The 15,988-nt window shown below is 44.6% G+C and overlaps 2 protein-coding genes across 3 annotated transcripts in view; one reads left to right on the forward strand and one right to left on the reverse strand.

Annotated features, from left to right (window-relative positions):
* The window catches only part of Spx (Spliceosomal protein on the X), a 44,011-nt gene extending 41,840 nt beyond the window's left edge, over positions 1-2,171 (forward strand). The window contains exon 10 of the mRNA XM_084597522.1: positions 1,896-2,171. Within this exon, the coding sequence (XP_084453648.1) occupies positions 1,896-2,071 (176 nt within the window). The 3' untranslated portion in view covers positions 2,072-2,171. The remainder of the gene's footprint in view (positions 1-1,895) is intronic.
* Positions 2,172-5,089: 2,918 nt separating this feature from the next.
* The window catches only part of LOC146194744 (prostamide/prostaglandin F synthase-like), a 68,468-nt gene continuing 57,569 nt past the window's right edge, over positions 5,090-15,988 (reverse strand). For both annotated transcript variants that reach the window (XM_084597525.1, XM_084597524.1), the window contains exons 4-6: positions 14,340-14,403; positions 7,190-7,268; positions 5,090-5,547 (exon numbers count right to left, since the gene is read on the reverse strand). In XM_084597525.1, coding sequence (XP_084453651.1) covers positions 5,453-5,547; positions 7,190-7,268; positions 14,340-14,403 — 238 coding nt within the window. In that variant the 3' untranslated portion in view covers positions 5,090-5,452. The remainder of the gene's footprint in view (positions 5,548-7,189; positions 7,269-14,339; positions 14,404-15,988) is intronic.

Below are 15,988 nucleotides of genomic sequence, written 5' to 3' on the forward strand. Positions count from 1 at the left end.
AGCGGCTGCGGACGCTAAGAGACGGGTTTCTTTTTTCTTTTTTTTGTGAGAGTCGTCCATTCTTACATCTATGAATCAGTGAAAGCGCACGGACAGCTGCAATCATGACACCGACTTTTCGCATTGTTCGCTTCAAACGGCATTTGCAGCTATCACATTTTCCGATTTTTTTGTGGCAGTGGACTATGCCCGTCCCAAACATGATGTGATAAATAGAACCATGCTTGGGAAATCAAGCCATCATGGGCACTCTGCCAAGTTTGCTCCCTGCCACCCAGGATCTATCAAAAGGTGATCTTATTATTGCGTAGCATGTTGGCGCGCTGCCAATAAATGAGCTGTGGATGAAACGTCAAAATGGAGGGACGCGCCACCGAACGTGTTTTCAGATTCTCAGGGGCAAAAGTGGGGGTTGGGTTCATTATGCAAGTGGGTTTATTGCGCGACAAGTACAATATCATTATTCACGATCGCACGTGGCGTACCGAGCCGATTACTGTATATCGAATTATCAATATATCGAACTATTTCAAAATCCCCTTCGAGTTCGATATATCTGGGTTTGACTGTATCATATACACTCCATACAAGACATCTGTCATCCTTTCGGCGTCTTTTTTGACTTGACCTTGATACCCAGTTTGATGATGATGCACTAGAACATGGAAGTGCCTAAATGTTTGCCTCGGAAGAAATTTGACTCATCTTTGAACACTCTTTCTCAGACCGTGGCTTTTTGGCACAATGTGTGCGCATAGGAATGCACACTCCCTGTGGAAGGTATCACTTTACTGTCTTCGAGTTTACAGTTGCTGGGTTCTGCTGGAATGGAAAGCCTGTGCGGCCACATTTCTGTTTATCTTGTCTCGCTCCTTCCGCAGCTTACCATCTCCACAAGCCATTGAAGCACCTTTCTGCCTGATGCCAAAGCGTCCAACCTTGCATTGCCCCATAGAGAAGCTTTCTTGCAAGGAGCCATTTCTTTTTTTTTTTTCTTCCTTTTTATTTCCCTTAAAGTGCTGCTTCAGCACACCACGAGTGCCTTTTCACAGAGTTTTCATGGATTGCAGCTGCTGCAAAAGTACAGCAAGAACCTTGGGTGGCTTCAATCAGTCCAGAGCATTCCATTATAGCCAATCTCATAGTCTATGTTTTGCTTCAAGACATTAAACCTCACAGTTTAAGATCTACTCACTAACATTCTGTGGGTGGCAAACCAGTTGAAGCACCAGATTTTTGTCTTCGCTAGATTGTGGCATGCACGTCTTAACCATTGCAAAAATTTTAATGGGTGAGATGTGGCTTTCAGCAAAGTTGTTTGTTATTTCATGCTCGATTTTCATAAACCTCTGCGAGCTTTATTGGAGATAGTTTTGTGACTGCTTGTGAAAAAAATTCACTTTATGTCTAGGGCATTTTTTTGCTACAGTACATTTACTTGATTCTGGTTAAAAGCCTGCTGAGTTCACATGCAGGAGGCTGGTTAAACATTTGTTGCATTTCTGCTTGCTTGCCACAGGTGAAGGTATTCTTAGTTGTTTTTTTTTCTTGCAATATACACAGATTTTTAGCTTTGAACCATTGCGATGTAGTTGTGGTGCGCATGTGTAGACTGAAAAGAAAATTTTGGGCCAGAAATTTGAGAGTGAAAGGTTTGCAGAAGAATTAATGCTGACCTGTACTTCCATTACTCCAATAGCCAGTTCATTGTCATCATTATGCACAGTGGCAGCCAAGCCCACTGAGATGTGACATTTGCAGCCATGGCCACATTACACCAGCGTTCAACTGTTGGTGATAGCCCCTAGTGGACTCTTCTTTTCTTGTGCCATGTGATTAAATTAGGTGGGAATCAAATTTCGAGACAATAGTGGCAATGTCTTCTTTCTATGCAGGTATGCCGCCCGGCCCCCCTCCACCTCCAGGTCCACCAGGGGCCCGTGGTTGGCCCCCCGCTCCACCACCACCACCTCCGCCACCCCCAACGAGCCACAGTGGACCTATGCCTCCCCCACCTCCCCCAATGCCCTCGGGCCCACCACCGCCACCTCCACCACCGGTCAGCTCCTGAGGAGACCATGCTGCATTCTCCACACTTGGCCAAAATGCATATTCCCCACGTTCTGGGTTGCGTTGCTACGTGCGTATAATAAATGCTGTTCCCGCAAAGACTCCTGCATATCATTTTCACTGCAGCATGCACATCTGAGGAGCCTTGATCTGCCTCGAGAGCTGTGGATCTGGACAGTTTCTGCCAAGCACAGGGTATATGTAGCACACATATCTCATTGCATGCATAAAAACACCTTTGAGTTTATATACACAGCCAAATTGCCGCGTATTCAATTCAAAATAATTGGAACAGCTTAGTCAACGCGTAACTTAAATGGGAATAAATTTCCCAAAAATTATAAGGACACAAAAGTGAAAATACCAGTGCCTCTAAATAAAGTCGGCATGAATGCAGATATGCTTGCAGCTAGTAAAAGGCCGAGCTGCATCAACTGCATTATTTTGTTAAATGTGAAAAAATATATTTTTTCTTGGCTCAAGAGGCAATGAAAATTAGAAGAAAATTAACCCCCAATTTACTTGATGAACCAGGACACTAGCAGAGTCACTTTGGTGAAGTTTGTGCATCTTATTTACATTGCTTATTGTGTTGTCGGGTTTAAACCGGAGGTTGAATTTAGGGAGACCAACCCTATTGATGACAAAGTGCAAAAGCATGTGCCGTTTCGACATTGCTTTAATGAAGAGCACATTGAAGACTCTCATTCATTACAATCTATACGATTTCCCAACCTTCTCTCTCATTTTTCCCTTTCAAGACAAAAGTGGTTTCCACATGTTTGCTGCTACCTGCTAACCATGGCAGGTGGCTCTTGCGTTAACACCACCTGCTCAATACTCCATTCCTAGACATCACAGGCTTTTTTGCTAGAGAGTCACTTGGTATTATAGCACTAAAACAGGCCAGACTCATCCCTGAAGAACAGAGGCAAACATTTGGTACAGCACATGTAAAATAATACTACCTGCTGCAAAGTACAAAAGCAGGGACACGAAACCAAATTCCTACCCAAATCTAGACATCCCACTGAAAATGCCTAAATCACTACCTGTGCTATGGAGACGCTCCAACCCTGCCCTCTATAACCTTGCGCAAAACCTACCCAAACCCTCCCAAAAACTAAACTTGTTCCTCAAGCCATCCACACTTTGTGAGAGGCAGAGCTGTGACCTGCACGTCTCCCGAGACTTCGTCAAGGGTGATCTAAAACTGTTCCCTAAATCAGACACTCCTTAGGCTTTAGCATGCAAGAATTTTGTGCCTTTGTACTTTATTCTGCCATACTTTCAGAGCTTTCTTTGCGCAATATGCAGTTATGCGTTATGCTCTAGTTTCATGCCCCTCCTGCCTGGTCGTCTTCCCTACAGCATTATTGAATTAGTATTATGAAATAATAAATTAATACTATTATAAATTAATAAATAATAGTGTTATGAAAAGAATAAAAATCTCAGATTCGCCTGGTGGCAACTACCCCCGCAGCTCCAAGTAAGGGTTACCCTCATGATGGAAGGGTTATGCTCGCTCCCTCTCTGGGGCAAAATAATTGTAGTCGCAACAGAGAATAAATCAGATTTTCCATAGTAGTGAGGAGGAAACTGGCCTCAAAATGGTATTAAAACCTTCTTATTCGTTTAATTCCAACTTCTGAATGTTGCATTGGATATTGTTTTGTTTGTTCTGTAGAAGATTGAAAAATTGCAGTTCACGTGCACTAGTCAGTAGAAGAGCAGCTGAGGCTGCACACATGACGACAACAGAAAGCACACAGGGAAAGCATATTTCTTTTTATTACAGAAATCAACAAGTGATCACAGTAGGAAGGGTACATAGCACTACTGCAACAGCAAGCAAAAAGCATTGCAATTAATAAATGTCTCTAGAATACAAAATTTGCTGAAAGTAAGCCATACTATGAGGCAAAAACATAGGGGTTTATACAGTACCCAGGTATATAGTATATAGTAACAGCAGATCACAGCAGCAAGCTCACTCAAAATCACAACCACTTTTACCTTTCACCAGGCCACGCTTTCCATATAGTATATTATATGGAAAGGAATATATTTTATGGAGAAGTTAGTACTAATAAAACTCAATATCTCGCAGGTTATCTTAAGGTGTAATACAGTGGATAGAATGAATGCTTCGGGAAAGGAGGACCAAAGTAGCTTTAACTACTGAACCCAAGGCCGCGGGATCGAATCCTTGTCGCAGCAATCGCTTTTCGATGAAGGCAAAAAGCAAGGTGCTCATGTGCTGTGCCATGTCAGTGTACAAGGAACCCCAGGTAGTCGAAATTTCCGGAGCCCTCTACTACAACCTACGGCTTTCATAGCCTGTATAGCTTCAGGACGACCTCGCAAACCAAACCAACATTTTGTGGAGACAAAACATGAAAGGTGCCCATATACCACGTGACATCGGTGCGCATTGAAGAACCCCAGGTGATTAAAAACATTCTGAAGTGCTCCACTGCAGCATCCCTCACAGTACATATGTTGTTTAGCCAGGATATCAAGTGTACAGTCTGACATTCCCTCTGGCTACGCTGACTCCTTTCCCATTGCAAAATGCACATTTGCGGCCGAGGAAACAAATCCAATATTTCCCCAACACCTGACTCGAGTTCGTGGCATCCATACCAAAAGGACTCTGCAAGAACTGGTCCTTGGCGTCCCTTCAGCATTTTCAGATAGGAAATATTTGCAAGCCCACACATGGTGCAAAATGTTAGGCGCAACAAATGAAATGCGTTCCCAATGAGACTGCCCACGGAAGCCTCTGTATGCCACCAAGCCTGTCTCATTCCCCCATCTGCTACTCCTTTCATATTCATCATGCCTTTCTTGCAGGCATGCCTGGATGAACGTGAATAACCTGTGCTCCTAAATCACCTATAGCCATGTGTCTAAGATACACGGTCGTCCACTGTTAGAGTGATTACGCAAATACTATAAGGTTGTTCTCGAGCATCAGCACTGGTGGTCTCAAGAAAGATGTGTTCTAGAGGAGCCAAAGTGAAAACTTAATGGAAAAAAAAAAAGAAGAGTTTACTCTTAAAATTCAATGTATGACAATTAAGAGAATAGCCCTGAGCAAATTTTTTTGGCCTTTGATTATATTTGTACCATCCGATCACAGAAGAGCGAAATGCCCCAATCAAGCTTCAGCACGTAAGTCTGCCACTGAAAAATCGCTGGTTCCCAATCACGTGTTGGTGCTTGAAATGCAATGCTGCCTCGACACCATGGCATGTGTACAGGGTCGAGTGCTCAGATAGAGTTGCCAGGCACGAAACAGTTAGGCACAGTTTATGGTGCAAGGAAGGGGGAGAGCCTTTGCCCTACGACCGCTTCTTGCTTCCAATGCCTCAAGCTAGCGTGAGACTCCCAAGGCCTCCAGGATTGTAGTATTGCCGACATAGCCCTCGGGCGTCTCCTGCTGATAGTTCAGGAGCACCTTGTTGCCACCTGCAGAGCGGTCGGAGAGAAAAAAGAGGATGTAGAGCTGTGGTGTGCCTCCCAGGTGAACCTGAAGAGGTGGCACTGTACTAAATTGAGCTGGTTTGTTTGAAGCACACTCGTTATAGATAATTCTTCGTTTTGTATTGTACTGCAGATAATGTTATTTATTCCACCACTCCTTTCTGTTGCACCTACGGCCCTTGAAAGCATGTAAAATAAATAAATTCGTATGAACTCTGCCTTAGCATTTTGCCGTATGCTGTTTCATCTACTTTCAGTGTTGTATTTCTGGGTAATAACCCTAGCTCCACCTACAGTTGATGTAAGGCCCCTTACAGGAGCCACAGTTCAGCTTGGATCTATTATTATCCGTTTGATGTGCTCGAGCAAACACAGCTTTTTCCAATTCTGACACACCGTATAAATCGTACCCATCCCTGTAAGAAATTAACCGTGCTGCTATTTTACTCTGCAGAACCAACAAATTTTCTTTCTGAAGGCTTAACTGCGAAATTCTCAAGGACAAGCACTACTTTTTGATCAAAACGAAAAAATGGTGTCAGAAAGAGGTAAAGCTCTCCCAAGCATCCAGGTTACCACAAAAAGCCAAACTCTTGCATGTAGGAAGCATTCCTTGGTGCAAAATAACGTCAAGTTTTGCTTGTCGAGCTACATGTCGAGCAAAAATGAATGATGCATAAGTCACACTGCTCTCCCTGCTTCTGAAAAACTCCTTTTTGCTTTATGAACATTAAAGCTAGTTTTTTTTTAAGGATTTCTCCTCAATGAAGCAGTAGAGAGAAAAAAGATAAAAATGGCCTTTATCATTGGTGGAAGGTATCACTTTTAATACAAACGCTTTGATGTCTGCAATTTAAAAGAATGCGAGAGCCTACAGCTTTTAGCTGATGCGTGGACATGAGAGTCAGGTCCGGTGTCACAACTCGCATGCTTTGTTTTGTTTGAAGAGCAGCCTCACAAAATATGCTACAATGCATGCACCAGATTGAAAAAGTGGTCATAGGAAGCATTCAGCACTGCACTGCTCTCTCCCTCGCATTCCGAAACACGCTGCCACGAGAGACGCTCAAGGTGATTTGGAATGCACTTCCGTGTTCCCTTTTACCATGGTCACAATGAACGGCAACGCCTGCCAGGATACTTGCAATGCAACGCACAAGATGACCAAGCCATACAAACGCACCTGCGTGACCTGTGGGTAGCATGTCTGACTTGGGGTCCAAAGGTCTCTGGTTCAATTCCCATCTCACTCTCTAATCCGTGCCAATTCGACCATGCCATGTGTTCTCGTGACGTCACGCAAACTGCCGACCAACCAGTGGCCCCTTATGTCACTTGCCAACTGCCAGAGGCACACTGGGGATTTTACACTCCCAATGCCGATGCGAGAATTCCTCAAAAAAAGGAGCCTTTAATGCTGTCACATCGAAACTTCCTGTGACATGAGACAGCACAGAGTACAAATGGCTTCACAATTTGAAGAAGACATGCTTCAAAGCCTAAAGTGCATAGTCCAAAGCTTTTGCATGCAAAACATCAGAGTGAACTTCAAGATATTGAGGCAAGGAGAAAACAAGGTCACTGTGCCTGTCGATTAGCCCATCAAGGGCAGCAGGGACTGACTCACCTTTCTCGACAATGAGGGCTCCACCCATGAGCAGGCCGTCCCCCGTAGTCAGGTCACCACCCACTTTCTCAGCCTTGGCCTGCACAGGTCGTGTGAATCCAGTTATTGTAACAGTGACACTAAGGCTGACAGAGAGAGAGAGAGAGGCATCTTAATGAATGCAAGACATGTTTGCCAGACGTGAGCCTAGCAAGCTACTCCTGATGAGAGTGAAAAAGAACTGGAAGCACACCCACACTAATGAACGCAAAGAGGCAAAGCTTCTTTACCTGCGGAGGTAAGGAAATAGTCCCATCATGGCACACTAATTGTTTTCACAAAATCATTGACACTGTCTCAGTGGTTAGGACGCCCAACTGCTGATCAGCCTTATCGACCTAGTTACAAGGCGTGTTAGCACTTCTTTGACTGAAATTTTTACATGTATTACTTAACCATAAACTTGGAATAATTTATTCCCTGTACCCAATGCTATCGAACACCAGACGGACCTGACACTCCCACCCCTTTTTTCTGACCCCGTACCGTACTTTGCTAAGACTAGCTTATTTTAATGCTCTTTCTTTCCACAGACTATCAGTGATTGAAACAGTTTGCCAGCCTCCTGTCTAAAGTATCTTGACCTCATAAATGCCATGCTTAGTGTTATTTCATGCTCTGCCATCATCGTTTCCATTTTCTGGTGCTTGTGTTCTGTTTTGTTTGCATTTTGGTATCACTGTTCACTCGTAATAATTCATCTTTAATCCACTCCTGCTTGGGCCTTACGGTCTGCAGTATGTAATAAATAAATAAATAGATAAATAAATAAATCTAGATTCGTTGTTTAGCCACACTTTTGTCCTGTCTTGCCTTCCATTTCCCGTGTTTATCCACTCCAGTCCACTCTGAATCTGGTCTGCCAGCACTGCACACATCAGCAAACAGCAGACAAGTTGAAACAGCTGCTCCCTTATCCAATCCCTGCAGCCCTTATTGTGCAGAAAACCCAGTGTTGTCATGTTGTGAGCAAAAAAAATCACGTGCATGGCTCAGGCAGGTGGCAGTTGACAGATGACACGGCTGAGCTCTGAGTGGTTGACAGGTTGTGTGACATCACAAGGCCACATGACATGAAAGGTGCTGCCAAATGGATTTTGTCATCTGAGATGGGAAGGCGAGATGGGAATCGAACATAGCAGGACTCCAGAGCATTCAGTAAGACGCTATACCTAGGCCACAAAGCGACATTCCTACGCCTTTGTTAAAGCAGGCTTTAACCGAGGCGCAAGAGCATTGCTTTGTGGCCCAGGAGTAGCGTGTCTTACTTAATGCCCAAGAGTCCTGCAATGCTATGTCGGTTGGTTTTTGACAAAAAAAAATTAAGTTATGACTATAACAATGAATACGTCCAAAATAACGGAAACACAAATCGATTCGGGGTGTGCGAATAATTTATATTTTGAATAAGAATCGAATGTTTTTTATTCAATTCATATTCATATTCAGAAAAAATAAATTTCTGAATATTCGAAACGTACCAAATACACCGAAAATTTTCAAATTCACCGCAGTGTCTCCGCACTGCTCATTTCACACGTTGTGCAGTGAAGCATCCTCAAAACGCGACGGAGCCGTTTTGTGAAGAGGGACCTTCCTTTTTATGTAGAGGGCCTTCCCTGCAGTGTGCGCAAAGTGAAGAATTCAGCAGTTATATGACAGCTCCACCTGGTTTCACGCAGGTCTTTCCTGTACAAAAATCCGACACACAGAATCCTGTATAACATTTATGCTCTATTCTTCAGTGGGGTTATATACTTCTGTCAACTCTAGTTAATTCTATTTACAAATACCACGCGAATTCTGAACAAAACAAGGTGAACATTGTTTGCTATCTTGTAATTTTCTACTTCTTTCACTGAATTCGATAATCAAAGCTGTTTTTTTCCCATATTTGCGTTCAATTCGTACTCAAGATTTCAATATTTGCACACCCCTAAAATTAAGCCATCAATCATTAAACACGTAGCAAAGTGCATGTATGCAAACAAGGACACTCAAGATAGCTCACAGACAAGAGTCACTAATTCCGTTGCGTCCCATCCCTCAAGTTACAGGCAGAGCTTAAGGTATCCTCCTAATCTTTATTTGTTGGCTTATTATTCTAAAAAAGGAGGGAACCTTGGGTAAACTGCAACACCTGCTGGAGCCACTAGCTGGCAGTGCACATCCAGCCACAGGAACTCCACCGTGGGAGCCTGTGTCACAACATGCGTGACATAACATTTGGTGAGACGACATTTCTGCAGGCCAAGAACATGTCATGCCATGCGATGTGACACGGTGGTCGTGATACTGCATCTCAAGTTTCATTGCCTGCTAAATGCTGCCCAAAGAAAAGAAGTACCAACGATAAGAGCAACCTAAAAAAAATACCAGGGGCCGTATTACAGACGGCTCACACTCACAATCACACTCACACTCACAATCTTCCTATTGGCCAGCGGCAACACGGCGGGAGTGGCCGTCCTTTACATCATCGACGTCTGCTGTTTACGTCATGAACACACTTGAAGTGATGACGTTGGCTACGGGCCAATTGTGAGCGGGGGTTGTGAGCGACGCGAGCCGCTCACAACTCGTTTGTGAGCGCGCTCACAAAGGAAAAATGGCGGCGGTCTATGCGGCGGCCGGCGTTCTCGTGCGGCGGTAGCGGCGGCGCCCCGACGCGATCATCAGCAAAGGACGGTGTATGAAGACTGTTAGACGTGCCGGGCGAGATGTTTCGACGCATGTTGCTACTCGAGAAGGATATAGGACAGTGACTGTGCGACGCGACGAACTGAGATAGGTGTGTGCGGCCGAGTGCGCTGTCTGTGTGGCGGCAGATAATGTGTGCACTGCGCTTTTTCCGAGCTCCTAGTGGCTTCCAAACCGCTACTGGCAACGAGGCGAACATCGGCCTCGCGCAGCCGACACTTCGAAAGCGTTTGCGGCATGCAGCAAGGCGGCGGCGAAGAAAGGCTTCCTTAGTCACGGCAGCATACCGGGCGTCGTCGGGTTTGTCGACGGCCCATCGGGCGTCTACGAGTAGCCTTGTGATGTCCCTGTTTTCAGATATGAGATGCCGACATGATTTGGGCCATGAACCTCCCTACGTGGTATCTTGGCATGATGCTTTCTTCTGGCGGCCTTCTCGGCTGCACACAGGCATGACACAGGCCGAGGAAGGCCTTCTGCGAGGCGTCGAATTCACGACAGTGAGCCGTGCTGCTCTTTGCAAGATAAGTTACGGTAGGCTCCACATGCCTCACATGTATTGCCGTTCTTGGGCTTTTATAAAAGCTGAAACGTAAGACACGTCGTACATTTTTGAAATGCCTACGTAAGAAACGAATATGGGAATGCGTGTGTTTGATGCCTGTATTGAGTAGGAATGGGGCACCATTTATACCGATATGAAGTGCAAGGCTGTCCTTACAGCAGTGTTGCTGAAACTTTCAATCATTCATTGTCTGCACTCCCATGAATGTCATCGTCAGCAAGACCTGGCAATGAGCTACTTGATGCGACTCTTCCATTGTGTCAGCAAGGCTGTTAAAGTTTATGAGGCTGTTGAGGTCGACAACGACGAAGAATGTGCTTAACAGCGTGCCATTTTCGGTTATGCTGGTGAAACGGGCACCTGTTGGAGACATGGCTGCCAGTGTCATGGCATCCCGGTCCGGACTCTCCATAACGGCTATAGAACAAGGCATACACCTCCACAAAGTTAATGGTGGATAACTGCGTAGGCGTGCTGAAGAGCCGCTTCCAGTGCTTGCAAAAATACTAGACGCTCCTCTACCAGCCAGAGCGTGTAACATGTGCCGTGTTGCATAACTTCTTTGGATGTCTTCCTGCCTGCAGACGAGGAGGGTGCTGCTGGCTTGGACAAGAAAGGGTCACATCTGTGTACCGGCTACTTGGAAGTGGGATCACTATTGCCATGCATACCTCTAGGGAAAAGCCATACAGAATCATGTTAGCCTGTTCCACAGAACCTGCCACCAGAGCTGGCTGGCACAGCTGCCCATGGTGCGGCAACAGCTGCGGCGTCAATGCCAGCACAACAATCGGCTATGATATATACCACACGTAGCTGACCAACTCATCGCAGGCAGCCAAGTGCAGCGCCTTCTCGTTTCATGTCTGTGCCAGAAACCTTTGTGATAATGATGAATCTTCTCGAACCTCATCTGTCAAGTCAAATTTGTCTTCGTACCCCCCCCCCCCCCCCCATTCACTGTTGCTTGCAACCGTGCATGTTGGTGTTTGTGTGTGTGCCTGTGTTTGAGTACATAATTAAAGTGTTTCACAACGAGGCAGCAATTGTGATGCCTATCGGAATGGGAAAGTCTCACAGAAGTTTTTTAGGAGCACGTGTATCAACTGTGCCCCTTTATTTTCCTGCAGCGTTTCACACGCTTGAATATGCAGCAGCGAAACCAACTGCCTGCAATAGCACAAGCAGTTATTAGCACGTGCTGCACGATTGTGCTACACAGAGAAGACATACACGAATAATTTTTTAGAGCCTGTAAGCTGGCACTGTACTCATCGCAGGTCTGACACACTTCAGAAACAGGAAATGAAAGTATTGTGCATAAAACTGCGACTCAGAGGCATGACACAAAATAATAGTTGCTTAATGATTACAGGCTTGCATAGTAGTTGTCATAGGTTTGGCACATTTCAGAAGCAGGAAACAAAGTATGGCTCTTAACAGTGCAGAAACATGACACAAGTAGTGCTATGTACAATGTTTGCATAAGGTAGTCTCCATTAGTGAACCTTCCAGGACTACAGGCCTGCATATACTGTTAGGACGCATAGAAAGCATTTGCTTAATGCTAAACAGTGTAAAGCTGACAAATTGAATGCATAATATTGGGAGTTTTAGTGCTCACAGTGATTGTAGCGTACGCAGAAAAACATCACATATACATCAAGCAAATGGTGTGTGGGCAGAAGGTATCGCTCAAAAACAAAGCAACTCAGTCATGAGAACAAAGAAAAAAAAATACAGAGCACACTACAACGAAAGCTACATCGAAAGCCCTGTCACGGTGGCACTGCAGTGAATGAAGGCTTCGGGTTCAGTCACGGCAGGGGTGGAAGCATTCCCATGATCATGTTCTTTCCTAAACTATCCAGCTACATACAAACAGATGATAATGCAAGGACAGAGCTTCATTTTGGCCTACACTACATGCTTCACAGTCGTCTTGCATTTCCTAAAGAGAAACAAATAGAACCACGGAGCCTGCACGTTGCACTTTAAGCACTTTTCTCATCGATACTAGTAGGCGCCGACCGAAAACACCTTCGCAAGTTGTCTTTGTCCATTTCCGTGTCAAGCGCTCCATGAAATTTTATCGCTGCAGGCGCTGGACTTCGACTGCATTCTATTAGATTTTCAGCATGCTCACGGCACTTGCACGGTACTTCGATTACCGACGACACTAAAAAAAGCAGCACCTTCTCGGGGAATCAGCTGTTTGCTTGCAGGCCGCCATGTGCACGCCATGACGCCGCCGGCGCACCCTCGCGGCAACAAAAGTTACCTATTAGCAAGTATAACTACACAACTAAGAACGCTTCAACTTGAGCTCAATGTTAATCAATACTAAAAATAGTATCTTGCCAAAATAAACCTTTGTTTGTTTTATTTATTGCGTATTAGTTGCGTCGTGTTAGAAAAAGTTAGGAGACGGTCCCTGCTCAGTTTTGTGCCACACTGTGGCATCAACGTTTGCCGAGGATTCGGGACTACTAGGGCGGAGCCACGCTAATAGTCGCTGGTAATTGGACGATTTCGCATACTCGTCACGATTGACGTCTCAAGGCTGCGTCACAGCTTCGTAATTTTGACGTCACGCTCACAAACTTGTGAGCGGAGTCCGTAATTCGGCCCCAGCTCTCACTGGGCGTTGCACCTTACCCAACATTTCTAGTGTTCAAAGTTTATACATAAGCTGATAGCGTCAGTCAGGCGTTTACTGAGCTCAAACAAAAATCCTCCACACTTCTCACAATCCGCAGCAGTGGAGATGTTATTGCGAAGGATAGCTGTGTTGTGTTGCAGCAATCACTAAAATTGGACGAAGCGGACCTCAGTGCTCCTAGGACAAACTTTGCGACACTAGGTTAAACTTTTGGCACATTAGGCACTTCCTTATGAAGTTAAATAGAAGCAATGTTGTCTTCCAGTATATTGCAACCTCCTACCATCTGCTAGCTGCAGCAGGTGATGCTTTGCTCTGCTACTAATTGCCACGGCTGACAGGTGACGTTACACCGACATCGGCGCTGCTAATACCCAAGACTAGCAATTCGCGACTGGGTTCCTAGAAGCCACACTCTAAAAGATGCGTGCTTTCACATTTCCTACACATCAATCAAACTGACAAACATATAAATCTTTTTTTTTTATTCTGCTATTGGCTGAGAAAGAAAAAAATCCAGACTGCTCAGAATGGCTGAAACAGTAAAACAGTGCTATCAGACAGGTCAGGAGAAAGGAAAAATTCCGAGAGCACTGCGGAATCTACCCTGGAGAAATGCGAAAGCCTAAGCATTGCTGCTGCTCATGGTGTATCATGTTTGCTGTCATTATCATTGTTAATGTCATCATTATCACCAACTGCAGTGTCAATGTCATCGCTAATATATAATCCTCATGGTAGAGAATGAGAATTATGCTGTGTGTTTCACGATCCCGGGCATGGCGCTGTTGGTTAAAAGCACTCAGCTGGGGATCGAAAGGATGGAGGTTGGTGGAGACAAGATTTTTATTTTTCTGATGACATGTCATTTGATTTACAGCTATAGTGTGACCGAATGGATGCTGGCAGTATAAACCATTAAAGGCTTTCACCTTAGTACAACACTTGCATTGTGCTGTCTTCTCTGCTGTCCCATGTGATAGCAGCATTCTGTCGCTATCTGTCCCTAAGCAACAGCCAGCTTGACTCAGCCTTCCCCTGGATCAAAATGTAGTGCCATCGCACAGAATATCAAGACCTCTGTGAAAGCCTACAGTACGAGTCGGTCAGTGAAACAAAAGTTGTGTGCATCATAAGCACACCTACTGGACTGCAACACCGGGCCGTATACTCCACCCACCCACCTCAGAGGCCTTGGCCCTTGCCGCAGAGGTCAGGATGGCTGGGATGATGGTGAACCAGCTGTACCTGCATTAAAACATGCCAACACTAAAATCGTCATAGGCTAAATGTGCCCTGGCCAGACCATGTGCATGGTGGTCAAGCACTCTTCCAAACAGAAACCAAGGCATTTTCTTCCCAAGGCTGATAACCAACTAAGGCTTATTATCACCTCCAGCCTGCCCAATGCAGGGTATATCTCTCCAACCCTACGCCATCTGCAGCCAACTTCCTAACCTACCCACTCACATATTTTTCCACCGGCCCCTGTTACACAAGCCCCCCCTTTGGTCCGACTCCATTACACTGAAGACTATTATCCAACATGTTTAGAAATGTCTCTTTCGCTGAACGGCATCCCACTGTGCAAAGAGAGTTTAAAATACATCACCTTTCGCTAAACTCTATCCCTTAAGGTGCAGAGAATTCCATTGGGTAAACTCAACAGATCCAAACCTCGGTGCATGTTCGTCTTCAAATCACCCTAGCGGCAGTCGAAAAAAAAAAAAAAAAAAAAAAAAAAAAAAAAAAAAAAAAAAAAAAAAAACAAGTCCCAACATCTCATAAAACTGAAAATGCTGGCAGAGAGCACAGCAATAAGCGACTCGCTCAAATCAAGAGAGAATGGAGGAACATCCCCGAAGTTCAAAAATCACAATGTGCTCCAAAGGAGAGTCTGCACTTAATGCACTCCGTTACATTTCCAATACGTGTAAGAAATCCTTCCTACTCCAGCAACATGCTTGCAACATGGGACTGGCGCACTGCGAGTGCAGTAATATTAGTTTTAGAGACAAAAGAACAGACAATTCACTCTAGGCTTATTCAATGACCTCAGGAATGCATTTCACTGTGTAAACCATAATATATTACTCTCAAAGTTGCAAGATTACAGCATACGTGGTGTAGCCCTTGACCTTATCAGAAGTTATCTTTCAGACAGAAAACAGTGCGTAAAAGTTGGTGACCTAACGTCTTCGATTACAACGGTAAAACATGAAGTACCTCAACGATCGATCCTGGGACCTCTGTTGTTCATTCTGTATAGTTAATGACATGAGCAATTTGCCTCTTTCACCGAAACTGGTCATGTATGCTGATGACAAATATCTTTGTTTTCTTCGCACAAACCGTAACCCAATTGAACACTGTCATAAATAGTTGTTTGATCAAACTTGAAGAGTGTTGCATAAAAACAGATTAACCTTGAATGTTAAAAAGACTGAATATATTATTTCCAAGCCTCATAACAAAGCCTGTGACACTGAGCTAGTCCTAAATTTGCAAGGTACAGCGTTGCAGCGTGCGACTTCAGAAAAAAGTTTTAGGCGTCTGGTTTGAGGAAACCATGTCGTGGAACACGCATGTTAGCAAGCTGGCAATAGAATTAAGCAAAACAGTTGGCTGTCTTTATAAGCTGAGAGAATTACTTCTAGTGAGGCTCAAAAAAGCAATATACTTTGCTAATTTCTACTCTCGTCTTTCATATTGCATTTTAGTTTGGGGAGTTACAACCATCCATGATTATAATAAACTAGAGCAACTACAAAAAATAGTGCTATGGATTTTTGAAAACTTTTATGGAAACCCTAGCCAGCTATCTACTGATCCC

This window comes from Amblyomma maculatum, chromosome 3 (genome assembly GCF_055883805.1).
Source record: "Amblyomma maculatum isolate TAMU_Amacu chromosome 3, ASM5588380v1, whole genome shotgun sequence".
NCBI lineage: Eukaryota > Metazoa > Arthropoda > Arachnida > Ixodida > Ixodidae > Amblyomma > Amblyomma maculatum.